Below are 24,702 nucleotides of genomic sequence, written 5' to 3' on the forward strand. Positions count from 1 at the left end.
CTGAATGTCAAGTCGTTTTACTTGCATGTGGATCTTGTGTGCTGTCTTGTTGGCTGTTTGCTTTTTAAGTTCCTTTTCCTGTAACATACACATGAGACTTGCGCTTTTCTTGCTTGTGAATTTTCTGCACTTCCTTGTTGACTGTTTGCTTCTTTAAGTTCCTTATCCTGTAACTTATACACATGAGACTTGCGCTTTTCTTGCATGTGAATTTTCTGCACTTTCTTGTTGACTGTTTGCTTTTTAAGTTCCTTTTCCTGTAACCTGTACACATGAGACTTGCACTTTTCTTCCTTGTGGTTTTTCTGCACTTTCTTGTTGACTGTTTGCTTTTTAAGTTCCTTTTCCTGTAACATACACATGAGACTTGCGCTTTTCTTGCTTGTGAATTTTCTACACTTCCTTGTTGACTGTTTGCTTTTTAAGTTCCTTTTCCTGTAACCTATAGGCATGAGACTTGCGCTTTTCCTGCATATATCGCCTATGTACTTTTTTTCTTTGATGTTGAAGCTCGTTATCTTTTGACAGAGATATGCAAGACTTTTGATCTTGCTGGTTTAGATTTTTCACATTTTCAAATTGTTCATTGCATTCTTCAACTTTGTGTGTATTGCTACTAGATCTAGGTTTTTGAGGTACTTTCTCGTCATTTGCAATTTTGCGTATTTTTGTAACAGACTGTCCTTTGTTGTTTTCGCTAAGAGATGTAGGACGAACAGTTCCAGCACCAACATGTTTCCACGACTGATTAGATGACAACTTTGCTTGATAGTATAACTGCTCCATCACCTTTTTCTCATTTGAATCATATGTTGATTTTGTGAATAGATATTCTGCATCCTGTGTACATATCACTACTTCATAGTGATTACGATTGGTATGGTTGAGGTAGATGGACTTGTCATGGCTAATCAGAGATGGTTGAACAATACACCCACTGTACTTAAGCCATTCATGCCTTTGACCAGTAAATGTAAATGTGTAGATGTCTGTACAGAGTAGGTGTGCTGCAGCAATAATTTCAACCTCTGTAGCCCATGTTGCCATTTGTTTCATTTTGGAGGCTATTACATACTCAATTGTTCCTTCAGTGAGCTTAGTGTCAAATACATGTTGATTTTGTTCCAAATGCTGAACAACAGTTGTTCTCATTGCTGCATGGTAAACTTCAGATCCAGTAATGACATAAGACAAGCTACGGAAAAAACAATTCCCATCACCAATTATGCTCTTAATAACACCTGGTTTTGTGATTGGTAAACTTGAGTGTATTGATTGATGTCCATGAATTAAAGACAGATTCAGTTGTAAACATTTTGAAAGTTGTCAAGTCAAGTCTATTGGTCTGAACTTAAAGGGCTCAAAAGATACTTGAGTGATACTGCAGTCTGTTTGTTGCGTACATAATGGATTTGAAGTTGAAATTTTGCCTTTGAAACTTTGATCATTCCAAGATTTTTTGACTGGCTGTTTTTCTTTCCGTTGCTCATTATCCACATCCTTTGCTTTATCATTCATTGCTCATTATCATTCAGCATCCACAACCCTTCATTCCGCAAAATGCAAAAACGCAAAAAAATCTGAAAACCCACTCCGTGGGAGTACCTCCTGTGCAGCTTCCCTTCGCAGGGCAGCTCACCGGATGACGGGATTGGGGCAAAGCCTTCGGGACCCCCAATCTTTGATAGGAGGGAAACCACGGGGTAACATCCCTGGGTCAGATTGCGGGAGAGTGTGTCGGAGTGGTGCTGAGGTGTCGTCCACCAGACGGCGGTCTCCTTGGGTTAACCTGAGGCGGTCCCTTCGGGTGGGTGCCTGGAATGTCCTATCCATAACAGAGGATAATCACCTGTCTCTGTTATCATCTGAGCTCAAGCGTTTGGACATCGGGATTGCAGCTCTCTCTGAGGTTCGGAGACCGGATTGCGGCGAGATAATGGTGGGTGGTTACACCTACTATTGGTCTGGTCGCTCTGATGGTTACCATACCCAAGGAGTTGCTGTAGCTGTGTCCAATAAGCTGACCCCAATGATAATTGAGGTAACACCGGTCAACGAGCGTATTATGAGATTAAGGATTCGTCACTCCTTAGGTGTCATTTCCCTGGTCTCTGTTTATGCTCCGACTGAGGCGAGTGATCTCACCGTGAAGGACACATTCTACGCCACACTCGAGTCTGTGGTTGATCAGTGCCCCAGACGAGATACACTTCTAGTCTTGGGGGATTTCAATGCATCGACTGGAACTGATAGGGACGGTTATGAGGTGTGTGTTGGTCCCCCATGGGTCAGGAACTATGAACCAGAATGGCACTAAGTTCCTTGACTTTGCAAGAAGTCATGGACTTAGGGTGGCTGGTTCATGGTTTCAGCGCCCACAAGCTCATCGCTGGACTTGGTATTCCAACGCTGGCAGTGTGGCAAAGGAGATTGACCATGTCCTCATTGACGGTCGTTGGAGGATGATCCAGAACTGCAGGGTCTACCAGAGTGCTCAGTTCCTCAATACTGACCACAGGCTTGTTGTAGCAACTCTAAAGCTGCACCTTAAATCCTGGAGAATGGTACCATCCCAGCCTAGGCTGGATGTTGCCAAGCTCAGGGATGAGAGAGTAGCTGAGGAGTTTGCGAACAGGCTGAGTGGACACTTGGGGGGTCTGGGTGCTTTGGGGGGTCCTGAAGAGTTGTGGAGCCCCTTCAAGACCACCGTCCTTGATGTTGCCGGTGGATGCCATGGAGTTCACCGCAGGGCAAAGAAGAATTTTGGCTCTCAAGGGACACTGGATACCATTGACCAGAGTCGCAGGGCCAGGCTGAATGGCAGAGCTGAGCTGTTCAGGGAGCTGAGGCGTAAAACTGTACGTGCACTGAGGGTGGACAAGGAGGCCTATGTGCGAGGAATCTGTGAGGGGGTAGAGCATCACCTGTGGACAGGTGATTCTCGTCCCGCTTACAGGGGAATTCGCGCATTACGTTCATCCAAGCCCATCCCTCAGAGCACTACAGTTCGAGCAGAGAGTGGTAGGCTCTTGACAGAGGAGTCTGAAGTGAAGGCCCGCTGGGCCGGTTACTTTGAGCGGTTGTACCAGGCTGATCCCCCAACTGTCGAGTTGGACGTCAAGGGTGTTACAATCCCTGTTGCTGACCCTCGAATCAACTGTGGTCCACCTACGCTTGTGGAAACACGGGCTGCGGTGAACCAGTTGAAACGGGGCAAAGCTCCAGGGATCTGTGGCATCCATGCCGAACTTCTCAAGGCTGGTGGAAATGCTGCACTCGTGTCGTTGCATGCAGTTTTGTGCTCTGCCTGGAACACAGGCATCATCCCAACTGACTGGAAGAGGGGCCTTGTTGTCCCTCTCTGGAAAGGGAAGGGTGATCGCCAAGACTGCAACAACTACCGAGGGGTGACGCTGCTCTCAGTGCCGGGCAAGGTCTTTGCTCGGATAATTCTCGATAGGGTTCGCCACCATCTGCTTGAGCACCAGCATCCAGAGCAGTCAGGCTTTACACCAAAGAGGTCAACGATTGACCGTATCCTTGCACTTCGTGTCCTCACCGAACGCAGACGAGAGTTTTGGCAGGGGCTGCTTGCAGCCTATGTTGATCTCTGTAAAGTATTCGATTCAGTGAATTGGGATGTCCTCTGGAGGATTCTTGGTCTTCGTGGGGTGCCACCGAAACTGATCGATCTGATGTCTGAACTCTACTCTGGTACTGAGAGTGCTGTGAAGTGTGGTGGTACCATCTCTGACTTATTTCCAGTTGTTACTGGAGTTCGTCAGGGATGTGTACTTGCCCCCACACTTTTCAGCACTTGTATGGACTGGATTCTAGGGAAGATGTCGGAGAGATCAAGTTGCGGTGCGTCATTTGGGAATGTCAAGATCTCGGACCTTGACTTTGCAGATGATGCAGTCATCTTTGCGGAGACTTTAGACATCCTCTTGGGGCCCTCGAGGTGCTGAATGAGGAGTCGGAGCCGTTGGGATTACGGGTTTCTTGGGTCAAAACTAAGATCCAGGCTTTCGGTGACATCTTGGATGCTGCTGTCCTGTCTGTGTCTGTTTGTGGTGAGGATGTTGAGGTCGTGGAGAGATTCACTTACCTTGGCAGTGATATTCATGTCTCTGCTGGCTGTGAGTCAGAGGTCAATAGACGTCTGTGTCTGGCCTGGGGAGTCATGGATTCACTGGATCATGGGGTGTGGCGCTGCCGGTACCTGTGCAGGAGGACAAAAATCTGAGTCTTCAGGTCGTTGGTGTTTCCATTCTTGCTCGACAGATGTGAGACTTGGATTCTGACCAGGAATCTGAGATGGAGACTTAACTCCTTTGGTATCAGGTCTCTTCGGAGAATCCTTGGATATTGCTGGTCGGACTTTGTGTCGAACGAGCGGTTGCTGAGAGAGACTCAAATGAGATTTGCTCCTTGCAATGTCCATGAACGTCAGTTGCGGCTGTATGGACATGTGGCTCGTTTTCCTGACTCTGATCCTGCTCACCAGATTCTCTCAGCGAGGGAGTCTCATGAGTGGAGGAGGCCAGTGGGTCGACCACGTGCCTCATGGTTGCAACAGGTTGACCATCATCTGAAGGAGATGGGGATGGGCCTGGAATCTGCCTGGGGGATGGCCAGACAGAGGCCTCTGGAGTTCCGGCGGAAAGTGGGTGCAGCAATGCGCTGCTCCAGTGCATGCTTCCATACCTGACCTGACCTGACATTTGCCAAGTTTGAAGAAAATCGGACCATGCATGTCATGGTTGGTTGCATGTCAGGAATGGTTCGGGACACTTTTGAGGAACAAAATGCTCACCGGTCAGCCATCTTGTATCTGATCCCCAATATATATGATGTTCATATGTGAGCCGTCATTCCTTATCTGTGTGCCAAGTTTGAACAACATTGGTAAATGCATCTCCGAGAGGTTGTGGACATGTTCAACATCAGGGTTTTTTACAACTTAAATGGCTGCCAATCGGCTATCTTTGATTGCATCACGGAACAAAATGATGTGCATATGTATGCCATCATGTGATGACTTTGTGCCAAGTACAAATAAAATTTGTCCATACATGCCCGAGATATGGTTCCGGACATATGCACACACGGACATGAAAATGGAGGCCAAATCCATAAGACCCCGTTTCAGCCTAAGTCCAACAGAGGGGGTGGGGGGGGGGTGGTGGGTAATAAAGGCTTTCTTTCTTTTCAAAAAACTATTTTTCAAGATACCCTTCAACTTTCGACACATACATGTTAGTACACCAGCCAAACATGGAAAAGTCCTCGAGAAAACGATTTCTAGTGCATTTTTTGTTAATAGCAGGCGTCCATGCTAGATCAATCAGTCATAGGGTGGGGAAGAAAATGTAGGTGGATGCCACCCTCGATTTTGATCTTAAAGGTCATTTTCAAGGTCAAAAGTTCAAATAGGTCAAATTTTGTTTTTTTTTTTACATTGTGCATGAATTGACATCAACTTTGCCTCCTCTATCCACATAAACTATTTATATTTTCAAAAACATGCATTTACCCTGTTTAATTAACAAGTGAATTTTAAGTTTTACACATATGTGTATGGCATTCTGAAACACAAAAATGTGATTTTCTCGAAATGTGTTTATTTTGCATGTTAAAGTAATTTGCACACCGAATCTCTTTGGTTTAAACTATCACACACATTCAGTATACTCATTTGTCACTGTAAAATCCTAAACAAACTTTTTTTGCAATGGCCACTCGCTTTATCTTTAATTAAATACTGTATAGCCCCCTCTTGTGGCAGTCAGATTTGTTCTAGTACACCAGCCAACATCTGATTTTATGGTGAATTGCTTGTTTATAACAGGCATCCATGCCAGATCAATTATAGTCATCGTGTGGGGAAGAATTTAATGTTGGCGGATGCAACCACTGATTTTGACCTGAAAGGTCATTTTATCCTGTATTTTTCCCCATTGAAAGCTCATTTCATGTTTATATTTACAAAATGATAGTTATACTATTGCTGAAGTACACAATCTCTGCAACATGCAACATTGTGTATTATATGCCTTAATGTATGGCCCTACATGTATGATGCGAAACAGCAAACTTTTTTGATCTGAAAAGGCTATACGGTTTCGCCATTTATCCATCATTACAATGTGTTTAAAATATTAATTAAATTAATGTGATGTTGCTGAGTGTGACCAGCTGGGTGACACAACGGAAAGGGAACACACAGTATTGGGTGTGTCGCATAAGCCTACATGTACATGCATGTGTATCGGCATGAGGCTCTTGGTATGAATGTACTGGCCAGTTGGATTACAGCAGTCAATCACATCACATCCGCAAGCAAAAGTGCACCTGAAGTTCTCTCTGAAGCAAGTACATCGAGCTGTACTGCATTTTGATTTGCATCCACAGGCTACCAGCTCCAGGCAGGCTTTTGGGATTGGGGGTAGCCTTGTCCACACAGCTTTAAGGCAACCAGACTCCTTCCTCCAAGCTGAGGTGTCTGTAGGCAATGAGGCATCTATGTGTTCCTGGTCTGCTTGCAATCAAATCTTTGCCTGATAATTGGCGCATGTAGCGTGAAGTTCCAGTGCATCCCTTGTTGGTGGTAACATCTCTAGTCCCTTCTTAGCCTTTCCAAAGAGTTGGAGCCTGCCATGGTTGACGGTTCGTTGGTCAGGCGTCCCATACAGGTGACGCACAAACTGTTCAATAGGTGCAAGGTCTCCATCACGACCGATCCCCTTGACAGGAAGTGGTTGGGTTTCAAATGCTTTCCAGCATGACTTCTTTGCATGGCCACTGAAAGAAGATGTTGTGTCACAACCTGTTAGCACATGGAAGCTGAGTAGGTTTTCCCTCACAGGTTGTGTAAGTCTCTCAGATACGGCATGTAGTGGGTAACATTTCCGATTCTTTGCTGTTCCAGACACCATCCACACTTCGGATATTCTTGTTGATACAAAGTGTATCAGAAGTAGCATGACGTTTGTGTCTGCAGATTACGAGCACTCTTTGGTATCCTTCATTAACTGCCTCACACGAATGAAGTATCAGCCTGGTATCAGACTCTTCATGGTTTCCATGAAGCCTGGAGTCATCTCTCCTTGTTGACCTTGCATCAGTAACATCTGTAAATCCGCCTCCGGTTACCAGCTCAAATCGCCCGGGCAGATCTTTACCTTTCTTTATGATTTCCTCAGCAAAGAAATTGGCAAGATCAGCTTTGTTCTCATCCAAGGCAATGAACTGGACCCAAACCTGTGGGAGTGTGACATTGGGCCCATCGATGAGCTTGCGGATTGGTATCTTTTTGCCAGTCGCTTTGAGCGAGTCACTGCCTTGATGGAGCTTTCCCCGATGTAGCGATCAGATACTACATCAACTCTTGTTGTGTGCTGTCCAAAGTGACGTGTTACAGTTTTTACAAACACATCAGCATATTCACCAAATGTTTGACACCCAACAGGCTTTCCTAGAGCTTGGATGAGGGCATGACCATCTATAATCACACATGTCTTCTTGTCAGCTTCTGGAACTTCAGGAGGTACTTGTCATCCTGCCATCAATATGTTGATCAGCTCCGACTTTGAAACAGAGTTCATCTTCCCTCCAACCTTGGCCAGAGACAGTGGGATTGGAGAGAGTACATGCTTGAGAATGGTCGCCATTTCCAGTGGTCGCCTGGTGGTGACAGCATTGAGCAATCGCTGCAGTAGCTTTCTGTCAGCTTTGATTGTTTTCTGTACATCCTGTTTAGTAGATACATTTGCCTTGTAAAAATCAGTGAAGGTTTTTGAGTGGTGCTTCCTGAGTGTGTCATGAAACCCGACAGTTCCCTCAATCAGCCATAAAAACGTTTCTTTGTACATAGTACTGCATCAACGGTATGGGGCAATACATGTGTAATTTGACCCAAATGTGGTATGATGGTCCGTTTTACGGCATTCCGTCATTCCAAACACAATTTTAGTATGTCCTCTGAATAGTTGTTTACCGATTAACAATATGGTTTAACTCAAATCTAAATGTTGAATTGCCAGGCTCAAACTTAGACCAAATAAAAACTCCCCGTCCACAGTGTATACCAGCCGTCAAATAAGACATGTAAATGCCCCGGTCCCATTTCCTTAATGGGCCCAGATAATTGTTGTATATATCTCTCTAACCAACACATGTCTATTTTTTTTTTATCAAAGTTACTCACTTTTGATGTGCAGTTTGCGTCAATTATGTACACTGCCTGATAAAGCATGGTCACAACACCAAACCACCATGTTGGAATTTCTTTGAACAAATCTGCCACAAAAGGGGGCTATAAAGTGTTTAAGAACAAATAAAACAAGTGGCCATTGCAAACAAAATAATTGTTTGGCATTTTACAGTGACAAAGTATTTTATTGAACGTGTATGATAGTTTAAACCAAAAGAATTGGTGTGCAAATTACTTTAACATGCAGAATATAAACATTGAGAAAAACCACATTTTGGTGTTTCACGATACCATACACATATGGGTAAAAAATAAAATTCACTTGTTAATTAAACACAGTAAATACATGTTTTTGATATTAAAAATAGTTCATATGGATAGAGCAAACAAAATTGATGTCAATTAATGCACAATGTAAAAAACACAAAATTTGACCTTATTTGACCTTTTGACCTTGAAAATGACCTTTAAGGTCAAAATCGAGGGTGGCATCCACTCACATTTTCTTCTCCACCCTATGACTGATTGATCGAGCATGGATGCCTGCTATTAACAAAAAATGCACCCCAAAGTTAAAGAAAAATACATGTTAGCTGCTGTACTATGTTCTATTGTTGTGGAAGCTTCTGTGTCTAATTTTTTGGATGCGCCGGATTTCTAAAATCCTCAATTTTCATCCGATTGACTTCAAATTTGAAGAACATTTGCAAATAACCTCAGAAAATTCAACCACCTATTTATTTTGAGGTAAACTTAGGCCAAAACGTCAACATACACCAAAAGGTCAAAATAGGCCAAATTTCTAAAATCCTTAATTTTAATCCAATTAACTTGAAATTTGAAGTGCATTTGCATATCTGGTCACTGAATTCAACCAGCTACTCATTTTGAGGTAAACGTAAGCCAAAAGGTCGACATAGGGCAAAAGGCCAATTTGGGCCAAATTTTCTAAATCCTCAATTTTCATCCAATTTATCTGAAATTTGAAAATAATTTACATATCAGGTCACTGAATTCAACCATCTATTATTTTTGTGGTTACCAGAGGTGAAAAGTTCAACATAGACCAAAAGGTCAAGATAGGCCAAATTTCTAAAATCCTCAATCTTAATCCAATTAGCTTGAAATTTAAAGAGCATTTGCATATCAGGTCACTGAATTCAAACACCTATTAATTTTGAGGTAAACATAGGCCAAAAGGTCAAAATAGGCCCAAAGGCCAAATTTTCTATAATCCTCAATTTTCATCCAATTGACTTGAAATTTGAAGAGCATTTTCATGTCAGATCGCTGAATTCAACTACCTGTTTTAAGGTAGTTTTTGAAGTTGAATGAAGTTTTTACGCTGAATGAAGTTTTAAGGTCAACATAGGCCTCATTTATAAAATTGATAGATAGGTCCAAAAACTAAATATTTCACTTTATCTCAAAAAGTTGTGGACTAGTTTTGACAAAACAAGGTGGATGAGTTGGACAGGTCACAAGAACAAGCAGATTGGATTTTGGTTTGGATCCAGCCCATCAGTGGGATACAAAACGTGAACTGTTCCACCTGGCAGAAGTGTGTGCTCTCCCGAGTACCGTTCTACTTTCAACTGTTTTGCCAAGTTGTTACTCTGAGTGGTTTTTCATTTGTGTGTTTGTCTTTCTGTCCGCTTGCCTCCAGCCCAAACTGCTCAACTGGTTGTTCTGAAATTTTCAGAGATTAATGCCACTGACCCTGCGATGGTCCCGCATTGAAGTATCACAAAATTCGATCGACCAAAAAGGTCCACATAGGTCAATAGGCCAATTTGAGCCAAATTTTCTGAAATCCTCAAATTTCATCTGATTGACTTAATATTTGAACACGGTTTGCATCTCAGGACAGTGAATTCAACAACCTATTACTTTTGAGGTTAACATAGGTCAAAATGTCAACATAGGCCATAAGGTTAACCCAAAAGAGGCCACATTTTAAAATTGTTTCTAATGTCAATTTTAATCTAATTGACTTGAAATTTGAAGAACATTTGCATATCAGGACGCTAAATTTAGCCGCCTATTAATTTTGAGATCAACTTAGGCCAACAGGCCAAATTTTCTAAAATCTTCAATTTTCATCCAATTGGCTTGAAATTTGAAGGCTATTTGCATATGAGTTCGCTGAACTCAACGAATTTTTAATTTTGAGGTCAACTTAGACCAAAAATGTCAACAAAGGCCAAATTTCTACAATCCTCAATTTTCATCCAATTGACTTGAAATTTGAAGAGCATTTGCATATCAGATTACCGAATTCAACCACCTTTTAATTTTGAGGTAAACATGGGCCAAAAGGTCAACATCGACCAAAACGTTAACATATGCCAGATTTCTAAAAACCTCAACTTTAATCCGATTGACTTGAAGTTTGAATACCATATGCATATGAGGTCGCAGAACTCAACCACCTATTAATTTTAATGTCAACATTGACCAAAAGGTAAAAGTAGGCCAAAGGTCAACAACTAAGTTGGAATTTATAAAATCCTCAATTGTCATCCAATTGGCTTGAAATTTGAAGGCTATTTGTATATGAGGTTGTTGAACTCGAACACCTATTATTTTTGAGGTAAATATAGGCCAAAAGGTCGAAATAGGCCAAAAGGCCAAGTTGGGCAAAATTTTCTAACTCCTCAATTTTCATCCAATTGAGTTGAAATTTGAAAAAGATTTACAAATCAGGTCACTGAATTCAACCATCGATTATTTTTGTGGTTACCATAGGAAAAAGATCAACATAGACCAAAAGGTCAACATAGGCCAAATTTCTAAATTCCTCAATTTTAATCCAATTATTTGAAATTTGAAGAGCATTTGCATATCAGGTCATTGAATTCAACCACCTATTAATTTTAAGGTAAACTAGTACGGGCCCATAGGTGCGTGCCCGTAGGTGAGTGCCAGTATGTGCAGCCCTCTCTCGCCACCTCTCTCTCTCCCCCTCTCTCGCCCCCTCTCTCTCACCCCCTCTCTCACCCCCTCTCTCGCCCCCTCTCTCGCCCCTCTCTCTCACCCCCACTCTCTCACCCCCTCTCTCGCCCCCTCCTCTCTCTCCCCTCTCTTGAATTGTGATGCCCCCTCTCTCTCACCCCCTCTCTCCCCCTCTCTCCCCCTCTCTTCCCCCTCTCCCACTCCCCTCTCTTGTCCCCCTCTCTTGCCCCCTCTCTTGCCCCCCTCTTTCCTCCTCGTCTGTCCCCCCTCCTCTCTTGCCCCTCTCTCTCACCCCCAGTCTCATCCCCCCTCTCTCCCCTCCCTCTCTCGCAGATATTGGTCGACAGATAAATGGCCGTAACTTGGAAACCACTTGTCTGATTAATATCAAACCTTGAAAAGGCACATCCGCAGGTCCCCAGCAATATTCCTGGCAAGTTTCAATCAGATCAGACCGTCAATCGTGCAAAAAAAAAAAAAATAATAATTAAATAAATAACCATTAATTGTGCGTCTGTCGTGACGTCATAGCACCGTGTCTTGTCATTGGTCGGCAGATAAATGGCCGTAACTTGGGAACCACTCGTCCGATTAATATCAAACCTCGAAAAGGCACATCCGTGGGTCCCCAGCAATATTCCTGGCAAGTTTCAATCAGATTGAACTGTCAATCGTGCAAATGAAATAAAATAAATAAATAAACATTAATTGTGACTTCATTCGTGACGTCATATCACCGTGTCTTGTCATTGGTCGACAGATAAATGGCCGTAACTTGGGAACCTCTCGTCCGATTGACATCAAACCTCGAAAAGGCACATCCGTGGGGCCCCGGAAATATTCCTGGCAAGTTTCAATCAGATCGGACTGGCGGTCGTCGAGAAACGGCGGTCGCAGACAAACAGACACACACACACACACACACACACACACACACACACACACACACACACACACACACACACACACACACACACACACACACACACACACACACACACACACACACACACACACACACTGCTGAAATTATAGATAGATATAGGCCAAAAGGTCAAAATAGGCCAAAAGCCAATTTGGGTCAAATTTTCTAAATCCTCAATTTTCATCCGATTGACTTGAAATTTGAAAAGCATTTTCATTTCAGGTTGCTGAATTCAACTACCCATTGTTTTTAAGGTCAAAAGGTCAACACAGGCTCTAAAATTGATAGAGAGGACCAAAATCTAAATACATCACTATATCTCAAAAAGTTGCAGACGAGTTATGACAAAACATGGTGGATGAGTTGAATAGGTGTCAAGAACAAGCGGATTGGATTTAGGTTCGGATACAGCCCATCAGTGCGATACAAAACGTAAACTGTTCCACCTGGCAGAGGAATGCGCTTTACCGAGTGCCATTCTACTTTGTGCTCTTTTGTCAAGTTGTCACTGCATGAGTGATTTTTCATTTGTCTAATTGTTTGTCTGTCTGTCTGTCTGTTTGTCCACACAGAACGTTCGTGTTTTTCTGCGCAACTGCTTGTCGGATCGAGACAAAATTTTCACAATTGGTGTGACAACTCGTGTAGAAAGTTTTCATGATAATTATGACATCATACATCACGTGGTATGACAGTCACATTGGAAAAATGGAAAAACTTTGGACCTCTGTATCTCTGGAACTGCACGAAGGAAATAATGGAAACTTGGCACATAGCAAGTACTCCTCATGGGGAATGTGTTTGATTTTTATGACATCATAGGTGCCCTCGTTATGATGTCATAATTGCATATCTAGATCTCTGGTTTCTCTTTTTCTTGTTATAATTTTAATCATTTTCTTATAATAATTGGCATATTATTTGTCTCAATGGCAGGAGGGAGAAGCATAAATACTGTTGATCTCACATGAAAAACAGGCGTGTAGCCTCTTGTTTTTCACACCACTCACCTGGTCTTGCTCCCTCTTCTTTTTCAGCCCTTTGAAGGATGATTCTCCAAAAAGAAAACCAGATTAAACTTCCAAAATTCAGGTTTTCCACCGATGTTCCACTCTTATAATGTTCTTCCACTCGTATGTTCCTAACAACTCTTACTTTTAGATTTCCTCTTTTATTGTTGTTCATTCCTTTGCTTATTTCATCCAGCTGATGCCCCATCCCCCCACTATCATTACATTGGCATTTTCCACCCCATCTCCTCTCTCACTTCCCACAGCCTAGATTTTGTATCCAAAAATCATACTCCTTTCACTGTACATAAATAAATTTATCTCTTTTCACAACTGGGCAACATTGTTCCAAAAAAAACATTTTCCATTTGGTGATTGCGGACATAAAGTCAAACTTCACACTTCCCTTTTAAAACAGCGACTATAAGTAACTGCTGTTTGCTCATATTTCACATTTCAAAGCCGTTTCTAACCTTTTAAAATGTCTTTGGTTGAAAATGACTACGACAATGTTGAACAGATATCGAAGAGAGACGAGAGTTTGGAACAATTTACTCAAATCGGTAATTACCTATGCCACCGAAGGTCGACAGGGTTATGTTTTCACGTTTGCTTGTTATTACGAAATATGAAAATTTTCGTTATGTATCAGTCTGTCTCGCTCGTTTCGGCTCGGCTCAGTTCGGCATGGCTCGGCTCGTCTTGGCTCAGCACAGCTCGGCTCGGCACTGCTCGGTACTGCTTGGCACAGCTCGGCTCGGCTTGGTATTTACTGTCTGCAATTACTCGTAAACCCTTTCAGCTCTCTTCGTCAAACTTTTCCAGAGGATTCCAAAGGACAAAAGTTAGGCTGTCAATATTTTTTGACTATGTATGTCAAATGTCAAGGTGACAGCGACGTCATTTGCATGATTTTCGTCATACCTGTCAGGCCTGATGATGACTTGTATGTCTGTCTGTTGGTCTGTGAGCAGGATATCTCAAAAAGTTATATGGCTGCATTCGGACGAAACTTGGTATACAGCACGAATCAAGGACGAATCGATTCGATTTTGGTGAAGATCCGGATCCGGATATAAGAATTTAAATTTTTTTAAAGTGATTCTTCACTCTTAAGAGATGGGGCTAAAAACGATATATAGCGCGATATTTCAAAACGTTATTGACAGATTATGACAAAACTTTGTGGATGAGTTGGAAAGGTGACAAGAACAAGCTGATTCGATTTTGATTCAGGTCTGAATCCAGATCCGGCCAATCAGTGGGATACAAAACATAAACTGCACAACCTGGTGGATGTACTCGCTCTACCGAGTACCATTCTAGTTTCATAAGCATTGCTGGTTTGTATTAAAATTTACTTTTATTCGTGTTCAGTGATAAAATAAATCCTATTTTTTCTTTACAGACATGCCACAATCAAACTCCATGAAAGATGTAAAGAAGCTGAAGTACAATCAATACATTATTCTGCTCTTTCTTACTTTACTTGCAATTCTTTCAATCACCTTGCTGAGTCGATGTGAGTTTGGGAATAACTTTAAATGTTTGATGTTTTAGCGTCAACAGTTTAGCACTTTATGGTTTTATGACTTTCACTTTCCTTTTTCTTTCAGGTTTGTTGCTTCCAGACTCAGAAGAATTTCAGCAACAAGGTGACTTTGTTTCAAAATGGCAAAAGGATTAAACAATAACAGTCATCTTTTCATACATCAGTAAACCTAGTGTTGTCTTAACGGTTAAATAGTCAATGAGCCAGTCGGGTTGGTTGGTACTATCTGGGTAGAATAATTCTCATAGTGATTTTTGGCAAGATATATAACCTGAGAGTTAGGAAATATGTGATAGCATTGCATAGGTGGTAGCTTTTTGTGTGTTATCACCCTGTTTACATGCCTACCCTTAAATAAGCTTTTGTGCAAAATGGCCAAGGAAAAAACAAAATGGCCTACTTCAACTTTCTCATCACCAAGGAGGACCAAAATGGCCTACTTCAACTTAACAACATTTTTTTTTATCAGTCAAACATTAACATTGAAATTTGCCTCACCTTTTGCTAGGATCATTTGCTTCTCAACAAAAAGTGCTAAATATGCCTAGGTTGAAAGGTATGTCATTGGTGACACTTGTATATCGGTGTCTATTTCCTGTATGATAAATCATTCCGCCTTTAAAAAAGTATTGGTCTATCATTTACTGTGCAAAGTAAATAAAAGTTCTGGAACAATATAATTACATGGGTATTTAGCAAATTTATTAAGAAATCCAAAAATCTAAATTTATTTTTTGTACGTTGTATATTAAGATAAGTATAGCAGACAATGTTACCCCACCCACCAAATGAAAAAATACCTAATTTGGACAGATTTATGTAGTTTGGTCAATATCATGATATTTCCCTGTTCTTATTGAAAGATACTTTCCAAGAATCAAACAAAGGCAAATGATAGCATGTTCATAAACAAGATCAATGGTTTTTTCCCTGTAATTTCTCAAAAAATACAGAATTTCAGGGATTTAGATACTCATTAATGCACACATGAAGGTATCAAACACTCGTATTACACAATATACATCAATAAGACAGTAGCAAGATGGTTAATCATATGCAATCTGATGAATGAGTCAAAGGTTAAAATGAAACACAATCTTCTGTTGTTGGACATAAAATTACAGAATAGAAACACAAATGTGCTGTTCCACACGAACAAGGCCATTACCAAGGCCCAATGTGTTGATAATAAACATATTGTCTTATGAACCAAAGACTGGTCCTTTATAGTTTCTAAGACGTCTCTGATCATATGCAATGATTGTAAGTGATACAAAATGTTCAAGATGAACTTAAAAATCATAATCATTATCCAGTTCTTCAATATCCTCATCTAAACTTTCCCCATCGTCTGACTCAAAGATGGATGCCTAGTTCTCACAATCTGGCAGTCTGCACATATCAGTGCATTTCAGTCCGTTTGACAAACACACACATTTTGGAAGTGAACACTTCGTTTTACAATTGCAGGCAAATATCATGAGCTATGTGCCCAACAATTTTCAAGAAGATATAGCCTATAATGAGAGAGAACCATTAGTTTTAAATAGAATGTCTTCTTCTGTTTTATGCCGGTTTCAGAAAAGTTTATTTTGGGATGGGGTTACGAAACGGCGAATAACACACAAAAGATTACCACCAATGCAATGCTATCACATAGTTCCTGACTGTGGAGATATATACCCTGCCAAAAATTATGATGAGCATTATTCCCCTCGGATGGTACCGGTGGCCAAAAATTACTGGGTCTGGCTCATGGCCTAAAAGTGGCTGCCTTAAAATCTTAGGGTCTTGAGTTCGATCCTGCTCAGCCTGTCATACTTCTGAGGTTGGCAAAATGAGTACCAGCTTACTGGAAACAAGGGGCACTGCATTAGCAGTGCATTTGTGCTCCCACCAATCTCCCACCAATGACCAAACCACCAGCCATATGGCTGCATACAAAATAATTATAATAATTTATCAGTGAGCAATACAAGGGGTTATCAGGTAAGTGTGGTGTTCAACATGTTCATGGAATGAGAGACTCAAAATATTGATTGACCCCATTGATTTGTGTTCAGAATTTCAGAGCAATTACTCCATGTTCCCACATGCCGGTGTAGCCTCCTAAGTTCTCATATTGGTGAGACAGCTCCCACAACTTGTACGCAGTCTGCACAGTCTGCCAAGCATGTCTGTTGAAACAGTTGTCTGTCTCAGCCCATTGATAACTTATCTTTTCTCAAGTTAACTTATTTGAATAAGCCTGGTGTTGGCTTAGTGGTAAGGTCAGCTGGCTTGGGTTCTTAGGGTCCTAAGTTTGAGCCCTAATGGTTGCTGAATTAACACCAGGCCAGGTTGATTCAGCCTGTGAACTTTCCAAGGTTGGTGTCATCCTTCCAAGTTCCAGTGAATTGGTATTGCGGCACAGCACCAGTGGCAGAGTTGTGCCCTAACAAAATGATAGCTGCCATATTGATGAAAATTATTCTCTATTCTCTCTCAAACACTTTTTCAACTCCTTCCTTTCTATTTTTAACTCTTTTCATGAACCTTGTCATGTGACATTAATCTCTGCTTCGTACCTCATTTTTAGTTCACTTGGAACATCGTTCCAAGGAGCTTATGGGATGGTGCGTCATCAGTCTGTCCGTCCGTCCATCAGTCCATCCACAAAAACTTGCAACTTTTTCTCTGAAACTACACATATGATTTTGATGAAACTTTACCCCAACCTTCATCACCGTGTATGTACCAAAGTTTGTTCATGGCATGAAAAAAGCAGGCCCTAAGGGGGTCTATGGGAGTTGCCCCCCAAAATATGCATTTGCTTTCTTCTCAGAAAGCACACTTTCAATTCTGATGAAACTTTACCACAACCTTCAGTGATGGACCAAAGCTTGTTCATGACATTCAAAAATATTGGGGTCTAAGGGGTTTTATGGGGGGGAGGTGCCTCCCCCCTCCCAAAATAAGTATTTGCTGTAACATTGGTTCATTTTGCTGATTCTGTCCCACGTTGACTTCCTCCTCAGTGTGATTATTCTACTCGGTGAGTGCCCAGGGGTGTTGCCCCTATTTTTGTTTACTGTGCTGTCATCACATTTCTGCTGAGTTGTCTTTTCTCCCATTTCTGTTAAGACCCAGGAAATGTAAGAATATTTCCGATCTCCTAGATATTCCCATGATCCCTCAATGAAGGCATGATCTTTGAGGTCAAACTCTGTTCCGGTCTCATAGTGAGGAAATTTAAGTTGGGGTTTCACATTATGATTGAACTTTTGACATGTTTATTTTTTCAGTCGATCAAATGCAAAAATACTGTTGATGTCATTTGCTGTGGGTTCTTCCCTGCCAGATCACGTGTTTAAAAGCCATGATAATGTAAGGATTGGAAGTCCGAATCGACCAAGCGTTACACCGATAAGGTGTCCCACAGCAAATTAAGCTAAGTGAGGCTGATGTGCAATGCAATCCAGGTGTGTGGTGTGACAAACCCTGGCCGATTATCCCTCAATGTCCTTTACTTTAATCACCAAGGAGGACCACCATGATCAAAATTCACCCGAGACAAAGTCAGTTTGAGAGAATGGTATGGGGAGGGAAACCTCAATGGCCAGCTCCACCTCACAATCATGTTTCTCCACCGGCTATTCCAACGCAGATTCTCACACCACCTGTCGGGGCACGCATGCCTCACACGTCTCTATCTTAGCATGTCCTTTAACTTCCTCAGCCAGGACCAGCTCGAACTCTCCCCTTCATCTCCTGGGCCTGTCTAATAAGTCCTATACTACAGCATTCCCCCTGTCTTATTTATTTTATTTCCCCCTGTCTCCCATTCTGGTGCTATTTCAATTCTCTTCTCTATTTCTGCCTCCCGCTGGTAATTTTTATTAATTACCCATATTGGTGCATTTTTGCATTAAAAATTTTGTTCTAATTTTTGCCGCAGCCTGGTGTTGGCGCAGTGGTTAGGGCAGCGGCTTGGGATCCAAGAGGTCCTGAGTTCAAGCCCCGTTGGGCCACTGAATTAATACACCAGGGGGTTGACTCAGCCTGTCATCCTTCCGAGGTTGGTGAAATGAGAACCAGTATACTGGGCCGGTGTATACCCCGCTTAAAATAGGTGTACCTTATCCCTGTGTTGTAAGAGGCGACCAGGGTTGCGTCAGGAAGGGCATCCGGCGTAAAACATGTGCCAAATCACTATGCGGATCATACGGATGATCCGCTGTGGCGACCCCTAACGGGAACAGCCGAAAGAAGAAGAAGAGAAGATTGGTGCATTTTTGCCATACTATTCTAATTGCCTCCTCTTTCGCTAATCCCCTGGCTAGCCCACATGTGGCCCTAATTCCTTCTACCGTTCTGGCTTGGTCTACTGCCATCTCATGTTACATGTCTCCATTTTTGGAGACCTGTAACACCCTCAGGGTCTCCATTTTTGCTTGGAGCCCATCCTGGCCTGCATCAATTTTCCCACCCAGCTTGTCAAGGTCAGCCTTCGCCTAAGCCTAGCCAGCCCTCATGTCAGCCCCATCCTCTCAAACATGGCCATCATATCTGGAAATTGCTGGCTCATGTCCGGCCTATCTCCAAGCTGCTGAGGTGAAGCCGGTCTGCTGCTCCCTATTGCCTGTTCATTGGGTAGCATAGAGCTAATTGCTGTGGAGCTTGTCGGGCTATCATGTAGTGAGGGAGCTCCTTCCCCCTCTATGTCCTTCGGGCTATGGTGGTAGCCAACCATTGTTTCCCTGCCTGGTTCTGGCTGCTTTGGTCACTCATGATGATTTAATTTTTAGCGTCAATGGCACTCCCTTCAATTTTGCTTTAAGGTGCGATTTCTCGCACCCCAGATCTGAATCCCACTCACCTGACCAATGTTGTGGTCTTTTGGTCTGCCCAGTTTCCCAGTTCAAATCTGGTGAATCTTAATATGACTGTAACAGAAGATGTTAGATCTGGCTTCAGATCTTCCTCATCGAATCACGTGTCTAAAAGCCACAATACCGTACAGATTGGAAGTACAAATTGACCCAGCGTTATGACAATGAGGCGACCGACACCATATGCAAATGAGGCCCAGCGAGATTGACGTGCCATGGGGTGTGTGGTTGGACAAACTGTGGCCAATTATCCCTCAAAGAGCTTTGCATTAATCACCAAAGAGGACCACTATGATCAGAATTCACCGAAGACCAAGACAGTTCTAATGAGAGAATGGCAGGGGAGGGAAACAAAAGGAAGCAATCACAACTACTGTACTGGTAAATCACAAACCCCTTAACCCACTACCGCTATATGGTAGCGCCCACAAAACCAATGATGAAACAGGAGATATTTGAATAAATATGCCTTAACGGGCCCTCAGAAACACCATGATAGACAAAGCAGGTAATGACAAGACAAGAGAGATATTTGGCAAACTGGCAGGGCTAGTGGAGAAGGATTAAGCCATGTTCCAGAATTGGACCCATTCATAGCTGGCAGATTGGCTCACTGGTCCCATGCATCATGATGCCTGGGAGGAGGAGAAGAGACATGGCTGGTTGAGTAGAGGCGTGGCTTCAGCAGAATGCGAACAGCCTAGCGGAGCAGTCTTGGTCATTGGGCTCTCTGGACTTCTCCTCCTTCCTGCCGTTTCCCCCATCCTTATACCCTCAGGTCCATGCATTATGTGCCACGCCCATTTCCGCTCACGTACCACCTGTCTGGTGAGTGGAGAGACCCTCCCCCCTTCCAATGAGCTGCAACCTGCAGCTCCTGTTGTGGCACTGCCCAGTTACAATGCCTGCCACCTAGAATAGCGCCACAAGGCCAAACGAATGCTACAAGAAGACATAAAAGACTCGCTTCAAAAGGGTTGAATGGTAAAAATGGGGTAAAATGAATTCCTCATTTTAGTAGCAGACATAGGGATGGGTAGACGTCATCTAACTAGAGCACTAGACACATCAGGGCGTATCTCCAATATCACAATCAATTACTTCATGCTTGTACTAGACATTCACTTTAAGGAAATATCTGCTCTATTTTATACCCCGAGGAGCCATTTCCATAACAAGATGGCTGGTATCATTTTTGAGATGACAAAATTTAATTTTGAATTCACATATGACCAGAAGATAATTTGGGCTGAGTTCTGCTCCGCTGTATGATCTTGCCTTCACCTTATCATTGCTGAGTCACTTCATCTCACAAGAATGATCACACTCTGGTCACAACCTGCAACACAAAAAGAATATATATTTTCACCTCCTCTGTGAACTCAACTCCCTCATCCTTGCTCATGTCCCACATATCTATATGGTGAAAGCTGGATCTGAGAAATAAAAAATCATGACCCATTGCCCATGTTAGGGCCCTGTCACACCTTGACGTTTTAGCCAGCGTATGGCAACGTATCAAAATGTATGTAAAACGCTGGTGTACGCTGAACTATTGATGTTTTTTTCAGTTTTGGGCATATTCATAACAAGTTGGACATATGCATAATGTATTAGTAACGTACACAGAATGTTTCGATAACTTATAGATTACTTATACCAACGAATGCTTAGCGTGTTGTCGGCGTTCACAACCTATGCCCAACGATAGTCAAACTTATGCATAGCGCATGGCAGCGTATCGCTGACGATCATGTGGCGTAGCCTATTAATAGGCTGCCGCTCAATGATTTAAATCATAACCGCACTAGAAATCGAAGTGTCAACATCACCGTCATGCCGAAGACAAAAAAACAAAAAAAACATGGAGTCTGGAACACTGACGGGTTCCTCCTGTGAAGCCCATTTATATATACCAATTCTCCTAAACGCTACCAATACGCCATTGTACAGTAGCTGTAAGTTAGAAACACGTTCAGTAAGTTCTGTGGTCGTCCGGAAGACGTCAAATATGTCTACATATGTCAATATGCGTTGGAGATACGTTACACATAGGTGCAAAGCACGTTACTCATAGGTTAGAAATAAGTTTTGGGTACGCTAAACATTACCTCGACGTGTTTCGACTTATGAGTAACTTACAAGTAACGTGTGTCAACGGTCGCATAACGTGCCTACAACTTATGGCCAGCGTATGCGGAATGTGTGAGTCATATGCTGGCATACATCAAAAAATTTTGAGCATGCTTAAAATTTGTCGACGAGCTCGGCGTACTACGACGTATGCCAGTGTGCTTCAGCATGCTTCAGCGTGCTCTTCACGTGTACAAAACTTACCCATAACGCATTCGACGTGTGCCAGCGTATTCGCCAAATTTTTCATACGTCGGCATACGCTGGCTAAAACGTCAATGTGTGACGGGGCCTTTACATTCTCAAATCTGTCTCATTAACCTTGTGACGTGTCTGTCCTGTCTTCCCATTTGAATGAATAAGATAAGATAGAGATAACATTAATCGTGATTCTGAACAAGGGATTTATTTCCTGTTGGTTACCTCATTTCGGTATGTGTGTGCAAGCATGTGCGTGCGTGCATGCGTGTGTGCGTTCTCCCTCTCCTTCTCTACTGCCCTCTCACTCTCTCTGTGATAATAAACGTTGTTCATAAAAACCTTTACGTGGTAATTCAAGATAAAGGTTTTCGCCATTAAGTGAGTGAATTGGCTTTAAAAATCCGTGAACGGAACGATTGGGAAACACATTAAAAGCATTCTTAATAGAATTGATAATGGTTATATTAGACCGAGCTGATTCGTCCCACGGTCATGGATCATTTAACCTCAGTACAGAGTCCCTCATCATGACAAACACTCGACCCAAACAAAGCCAATGGAAATCTGACACAACAAAGCCAGACAGTGTATAATCAGCAAAGGCCTACAGGCCTAATGTGTTAAGCAAAGCAGAAAATCAAGATGGCAGCCATGTCATTTTGTCTGGGTGCCAGGTGGGTGGAGCCAAGCGACAGATGTGGGTGTGGTCTGGCAGCTAGCTGACCAATTGGTGCACATTTCAAAAATCCACCCCCAAGAACCACCACAACAACAGTAACAATAACTGTAACACAAAGCTCTTGTAGACGCAAAGCACGGAAAGAGCAGAGAATGCAAGACCAGAAAGGAGGTGGTAGAAGGCAGAGAGCCCACCAACCTGTCTGCGATGGCAAAGTGATTGACCCATAGACTCATCGCGGCAGCTTCATCGTGGGAGATTTCAATAATCCTCAATGCCTTGGTATCCACGGCATCAAGCTCAGCAAGATGTGAGGCAGAGGAGCCAGCCCAGAAGGGAGAGCAGCACTCCATCAAACTGAGGATGAAGGCATTGTAGGTGGATAGGAGTTCAGGTTGCACACTTTTCCTCCATCTGTTGCACACTTTTTCCAATGGCTGTTACACATTCTAACACACTTTTTCCATCAGTTGCACACCGAGCAGCAGAAATTTTGGCACAGTTCATGTTCAATACCAGAAATTTACTGACTGTTTTTGCTTGACAATTTCCGGATTGATTATGCCTTTTACATTACAATGTACCTCCAATAATATAAACAGTTGTGATAATATAAAACGAAATTGGAACCTCACTCTCTCCTTTTATTTTTCTTTTTCTTGAAGGGCAGGAAAATTGCACACTGGGGGAGCAAAAGCCCTGCCAAAGTGGGTGGACCCTCTACGAAGGATCTTGCTACAAAATCTTCCCAAATCAAAAACGGACTTGGTACGATGCAGAGGTAATGAGCACAACTGGATCACATCAAGGGTAAAATGTTTAGGTTGTAACATAACAAACAAAAAGACACAAAATTATTCATAACACTTCAGCTTGAACACATCATAAGGAGGACATGCATTAAAATATAAATGGATAATTAAAGAATAAGTGACAAAGAGATGTAAAAATCTAAAACAAGAAAAACCAAGTGAATTGATAGTTTTGTTGCAGCATGATTGAAAGGTGTCAAAACGTGACAACTTTTGAAAAAACAAACTTGTGCAAAAGTTTAAAGGAATCTAGTGAGGTTACAAGTTTTTGTGTGGAGTGATGGAACAAGAACACTTATATTCGATCAGCAGTGATTTAGGATGTGAATGAGGTATTGTTTCATTACAAAACTAGAACGGCACTCATAGTGCATCGTCTCGCCTGAACAAAAATGTCATTGTCTCGCCTGGTTCAATCTGACCAAAAATACCATCATTAACTGAACACGCCACTATTATGGCTCACTGCTATAATGGCCCATATACCCGTATCATCCATGCACCCGATTATGTCATGTAGTTATGATGTCACTGTATTATGTCACATGTCACATTCACATAGGCTACACAAGGTAAGCCCTTTGCTATTTCAAACCCTTCCCAGAGTTCCTCCACAGCTGTGAAGACTTTACCTTGGGTAGCCTTTCCTGGTTGCTTTATGCAGCTTTCTTCTGTGTAAGATCATGGGAGGAGTCGATTTATTCATATAATCCTAGCCATCTGGGTTTAATTACTTAGGTGATAGCGAATTTGTTATTCCCTCCATTCACAGATGAGATGTGAGTGGGTCTTTGTTTTTTATTAATACATTGACTGCTTTTGACATTTACACATGGTACATTCTCGAGAGCCTCAGTGGTGCATTTTTGGCTGCACTGGTGCTGATTATACACCAACAAGCAATGAAACCGGTCCAGCATCTGAGTGGGTGTGCACTGTGCAGCATATATGTATATGTATATGTATTTATATATGTAAATGTATATGTATATATATATATATATATATGTATATGTATTTATATATGTATATGTGTATGTATATATGTATATATATATATATATATATATATATATATTATATATATATATATATATATATATATATATATATATATATGTATTTACATATGTATATGTATATACATGTATATGTATTTAATATTTATCTATGTATATGTTTTTACATATGTATATGTATATACATGTATATGTATTTATATATCTGTATATGTATATGTATATATATATATATATATATATATATATATATATATATATATATATATATATATATATATATATATTGTTGTGGTTGACGAAATTCGCAAACCACCATTCAGGTCCCTT

At 41.9% G+C, this 24,702-nt stretch overlaps 1 protein-coding gene across 3 annotated transcripts in view; it reads left to right on the top strand.

Annotated features, from left to right (window-relative positions):
• The first annotated feature begins 13,531 nt into the window (after nucleotides 1–13,531).
• The window catches only part of LOC147015835 (C-type lectin lectoxin-Thr1-like), a 30,886-nt gene continuing 19,715 nt past the window's right edge, over nucleotides 13,532–24,702 (top strand). For 2 of the 3 annotated variants that reach the window (XM_085848416.1, XM_085848418.1), the window contains exons 1-4: nucleotides 13,532–13,668; nucleotides 14,514–14,627; nucleotides 14,722–14,760; nucleotides 23,207–23,322. In XM_085848416.1, the coding sequence (XP_085704542.1) occupies nucleotides 13,587–13,668; nucleotides 14,514–14,627; nucleotides 14,722–14,760; nucleotides 23,207–23,322 (351 nt within the window). In that variant the 5' untranslated portion in view covers nucleotides 13,532–13,586. The remainder of the gene's footprint in view (nucleotides 13,669–14,513; nucleotides 14,628–14,721; nucleotides 14,761–23,206; nucleotides 23,323–24,702) is intronic. The other variant, XM_085848417.1, reaches the window with a different exon arrangement.

Source organism: Eptatretus burgeri, chromosome 12 (genome assembly GCF_056783735.1).
Source record: "Eptatretus burgeri isolate ZD-2024b chromosome 12, Ebu_testis_v1, whole genome shotgun sequence".
NCBI lineage: Eukaryota > Metazoa > Chordata > Myxini > Myxiniformes > Myxinidae > Eptatretus > Eptatretus burgeri.